We start from the raw sequence: 5,000 nt of genomic DNA on the forward strand, positions 1-5,000 counted from the left end.
TCTGGCAGGGCAATAATAGTCCAGCTCTAATGAACATCAACGGGAGTGCATTTGAAAAATAGAAAGTCTGCTGCAGTGTAAAGCACTGGAACGATAGAGGGAAGAGAAAGAGAGAAAGAAAGATCTTAGCTGTTGACTTGCAGTTGTACTGTCTGACCGTCTGATGGTTATTGGCTTGTATGTCAAAGCTTCTCAACAATGTTGCTACTAATCCATACGATCCATATCCCCGTGCGGTCCCAAACGATAACAACCACGACCTAGAGCGGTCACACGATGATTGAGTTAAACACTTTATAAACTAAACACGCTGAAAATAAACAAGGACTTCTGCAGCATAGCACACACAATCAAACTGTCTTGCCAACCAAGAGCTTCCTCCCAGAGAGCTGAAAGAGCGGTCTTTATCTCCTCAACCACGACCTAGAGCGGTCACGATGATTGAGTTAAACACTTTAGAAACTAAACACGCTGAAAATAAACAAGGACCTCTGCAGCATAGCACACACAATCAAACTGTCGCGCCAACCAAGAGCTTCCTCCCAGAGAGCTGAAAGAGCGGTCTTTATCTCCTCCTTCCTTACTGCTGAAGGCTCTGTGCAAGATTTTGCCACAATATGATCATATCTCATTTGTGCGTGTGTGTGTGTGTGCGCGCATGGTTGTCTGTGTGTGCAGGTGGAGATTATATCCACCTCCCATTAACTTTACCTTGGAACAGGTGTTTGTCAAATATAAATTGCTCATTAAAACCTCTTTGGGCTAGGGGGCAGTATTTTGACATCTGGATGAAAAGCGTGCCAAAGTAAACTGCCTGTTACTCAGGCCCAGAAGCTAGGATATGCATATAATTGGTAGATTTGGATTAAAAAACACTCTAAAGTTTTCTAAAACTGGTTAAAATAATTCTTTGTAGCCCCGTACCAGGGAGGCCAGATAAGACAGGTGTGAGATAACAGAACTTGATGTATGGCGATGTGCCGCCGATAACCCAGGATTAGTAGGACAATGATCCCCGCAAAAATAAGTTCAGCTTATTATCATTTATTTACGTATTAGGGTACCTGAGGTTTGATTATAAACGTTGTTTGACTTGTTTGGAGAAGTTTATTGGTAACGTTTGGGATTTCTTTTTGTATGCATTTTGAAGGAGGGAAACCGGTGGTTTATTGAATGAAGCGCGCCAGTTAAACTGAGTTTTTTTGGATATAAAGAAGGACATTATCGAACAAAAGGACCATTTGTGATGTAGCTGGGACCTTTTGGAGTGCCAACAGAAGAAGATCTTCAAAGGTAAGGCATTTATTATATCGCTATTTCTGACTTTTGTGGCGCACCTGCCTGGTTTAAAAACAAAATAATGCTTTTGTATGCGGGGCACTGTCCTCAGATAATTGCATGGTGTGCTTTCGCCGTAAACCCTTTTTTAAATCTGACACCGCGGCTGGATTAACAAGCAGTTAAGCTTTATTTTGATGTATGACACTTGTGTGTTCATGAATGTTAAATATTTCTATAATTTGAATTTGGCGCTCTGCAATTTCACCGGATGTTGTCGAGGTGGGTCGCTTGAGGCACGCCTAGCCATAACAGGTTTTAAGGCTTTTATATTATTATTGTGTCTTTGTGTGGGAGAGGGTGGGGTTATATCCTCCTGTCAACTTTTCAACGGAACAGGTTGTTTGTCCTCCTCCTGTTAACTTTTCCTTGGAACAGGTTGTTTGTCAAATATAGATAGCTCATTAATAATTATTTTATGGGGGTTGAAAGCTGTTTGCAGGGCTGTATATATGAGGGGACAAAGTATGTGTTCAACCAAACTACAACCAGATTTATACTGTAGATCAACAGAGACATCATGAGAGCCACTGCAGCCGTCCTATTGGTCCTTTGTCTCCTGGTCATCAGTCATGGTAAGTTACCATCATCTGAAACATGCTTGATCAACTTTGAATTGGTCATCAAGTTGGCTCCATAATTTCATCCTCCTTTTTGCTGCTGTACTCTACTGATGTGTCTTTGATCTGGTGTCTRCATAGCCTGGGACTGTCAGCCTGTAGTGGATATCAAGAATCTGATGCAGATCGATGCAGGACTGGGGCAAGTGGTTGCTACGGACACAAGTCAAATCCCCTACTACCTGGTAGGTGATGAATGGATCCGCCTGCCTGGTTCCCTGAAGCATATCACTGTAGGACCAGCAGGGATCTGGGGTGTCAACAAGGCAGACTCAATCTACAAGTATGTGGCCGGTAACTGGGTGCAAGCTGCAGGTAAGTGGAGAGCATTACTCAATATTTATCCAGAGGACACATGCTTCTTAGCTTTCCTGATACCATCATGCTGTTCTTCGAAAGATTATTCATGTTTTACAAGTTTAACATTGTTATTGTAAGTCATTTTGCAGTACTCACACATAAGTGTTACTTGTTTGCTTGTCCGTCCGTCTGTCTGTCTTTGTGGTCTTCAGGCCTTCTGAAACAGTTGGATGCTGGAGGTGAACAGTTTATTGTGGGGGCCAACATGGACGATACTCCATTCTGTCTGACACGTAGTGCCACAGTTGGTTACAAGGGACCTGACACACCCCTTCCATGGACAGGATTGCCAGGAGCTGTGAAGTACTACAGTTGTGGACCCTTTGGGTGCTGGGCAGTCAACAAGAATGATGATATCTACTTAATGAGTGTAAGATCTGGGAAAGAGTGTGAGAGCTGGAGCAGAGTAGTAGAGGATGGAGAGTGTCAGTTATTTTAAAACTGTTTCATATTATAACTGTTGAAATTGTCCTAAAACCCTGATTGAATCTGTTTTTCCAGGTGAATCTAGACTGCCAAAACAAGGGGTGGAGTCAAATTGATGGCAAGCTTTCCATGATTGAGGTGGCAACTGATGGTAGTGTCTTTGGGGTCAACTATGCGGGTAGTGTTTATACCAGGTAAGGTTGCTGCTGAACTATGTGTATGGTTCCACCCTTTTCCCACTCAACTTGTAGTAATAACCTATAATTATTATTCTTTATGTATATGCTTGTGAAGCTTTTTACAGAAACACTTAAATAGATACATAAATAATATCTGGGAAATTAAATCAGATCTAAACTTATAATAGACTTATAAAGAAATGTGTAGACAGTGTCAGGTAAAATATGTAAAGTGGGATGTCCTGTAAAGATACAGTTTGTGATAAACACAACTACATGTACTTCCCACCACTTGTTTTGGTAAACAGCTGAGGAATGTAGTTAGAGACATGTAACTACTCTCATATTCATACATGGAGCTACGGATGCAGACAGACCCCACATATATATTTTTTGGAACATGTAAACAATGTTATTATAAACAAACAAACAATTGAGTAAAAGCTTACATTTTGGCTTCTGATGCAGTTGTATTAAGCTCAATAGGCATTTATAAGTTATATTCTTCAAAAATCATGCTATAATATGTAATAAGCAAAATGTGGTTGTATTAAAAAGATGGGATAATCTGTTAAAACATGACCGCCACCTTTCTCACACAGCGAGATCGGAATACAGGCCAGTAAACCAAGGGATCACCGGTATGGAGCAATATCCATGTGTATGCGTATGGGCACGGTGACCACTACGACCTGGGCCGTCTTCTGGGTCGTCTCAAGTCTGCCGCACTATGGTGTGGCCACTAGGCCCTCGTCTCTGCATCTGATGGCTGTTCGGGGATGTCTAATAGTACATGCTAAATCATTGATGTGCTTTCTGGAAGGTCTTTCCTCTTGGATATGCCAACATTAGTGATAAGATACCTCATTCTAAAACCTATTACTCTAACTATAACTTTCACGTGACTTATATCTGTCAATGCTCTGTCAACTGAGCTTAGATCTTGCTCACAGCCAATCGGTTTGCTGTGCTTCAGAGGTCATTCATAGGGTATGGATGAATCCTTGTTCATGTCTTATTATCTCATTATATTAATCATTTCCGCAGTAAAATAAAGCATTCAGTTTGAACTATTGTAATTTCTGTGTTGTTTTTTTTGTATCATATTGACAGAGGGATTTATTGTGCTCTGCCAGTGGCGATTTTAGCATGTAATCTTAGTGGGGCACACTCAACAAGTTGTTTTAGATGATTCAGGCAAGTCACTAACATCAAACAATTAAACCAGTGGTTAGGAAAAGTAACATTGTCATACTTTGAGTAAAAGTAAAAATAGCTTTATTAGAAATTAAGCTAAGTAAGAGGTGAATAGTGATCCAAGTAGAAACCTACTGTGATTAAAAGAATAAGTATTTGGTTTGAACTATACTTAAGTATTACAAGTAAATGGAATTGCTAAAATGTACATAAGTATCAAGATAGGAAAATTCCTTATTTAAGTAAACAGACACAAATAAAAAAATTGACGGAGCTGAGGGGATGGAGGTGGCAATGCTCCTAGACTACACGTCATGTGTGTTGTGAGTCCACCAGATCAGAGGCAGTAAGGATGACCAGGGATGTTCTCTGATAAGGGTGTGAATCGGACCATTTTCTTTTGGGTGCCAGAGAAAATGTATTGAGTAAAAAGTACATAGATTTTTTTGGAATGTAGTGAAGTAAAAGTACAAGTTGGCAAAAATAAAAATAGTAAAGTAAAGTACAGATACCAAAATGTTTTATTTAAGTAGTACTTTAAAGTATTTTTTACTTAAGTACTTTACACCACTGCATTAAACAATCCATTAATTGCAGTATGAGGGTGACAGACAGTGCCCACAAACTGTTAGGGCCTACATAAAGCTATCCAGACAGCAGAGCTTTCCTTTCAGCACCATGGAGTGAATCCTTACCACCAAAACACCTGACTATCAGCGGAGCCTGGCAACCTGGTCTCAGAGTAATTAGTATTATTCTGTACGTAAATCCGAGGCCACTATTTAGTATGATATGTTACATTTCGTATGGGATGTATTCATTTGTGGATGTCCATTACCATTTTCATACGATATGTTACGAATTATAATTTGTATTATAT

At 40.0% G+C, this 5,000-nt stretch overlaps 2 protein-coding genes across 3 annotated transcripts in view; both read left to right on the top strand.

Annotated features, from left to right (window-relative positions):
* LOC112073481 (fish-egg lectin) overlaps window positions 1-5,000 on the top strand; it is a 68,030-nt gene that overhangs the window by 23,095 nt on the left and 39,935 nt on the right. The gene's annotated exons all lie outside the window — the stretch shown is intronic.
* LOC112073485 (fish-egg lectin) lies at window positions 1,760-2,965 on the top strand. Its single transcript, XM_024140769.2, has 4 exons — window positions 1,760-1,913; window positions 2,040-2,273; window positions 2,471-2,688; window positions 2,820-2,965. Exons 1-4 carry the CDS (start codon window positions 1,859-1,861, stop codon window positions 2,940-2,942), a joined length of 630 nt encoding a protein of 209 aa, XP_023996537.2. The 5' UTR covers window positions 1,760-1,858; the 3' UTR covers window positions 2,943-2,965.

The sequence above is a fragment of the Salvelinus sp. IW2-2015 genome, unplaced genomic scaffold (genome assembly GCF_002910315.2).
Source record: "Salvelinus sp. IW2-2015 unplaced genomic scaffold, ASM291031v2 Un_scaffold2274, whole genome shotgun sequence".
Taxonomy (NCBI): Eukaryota; Metazoa; Chordata; class Actinopteri; order Salmoniformes; family Salmonidae; genus Salvelinus; species Salvelinus sp. IW2-2015.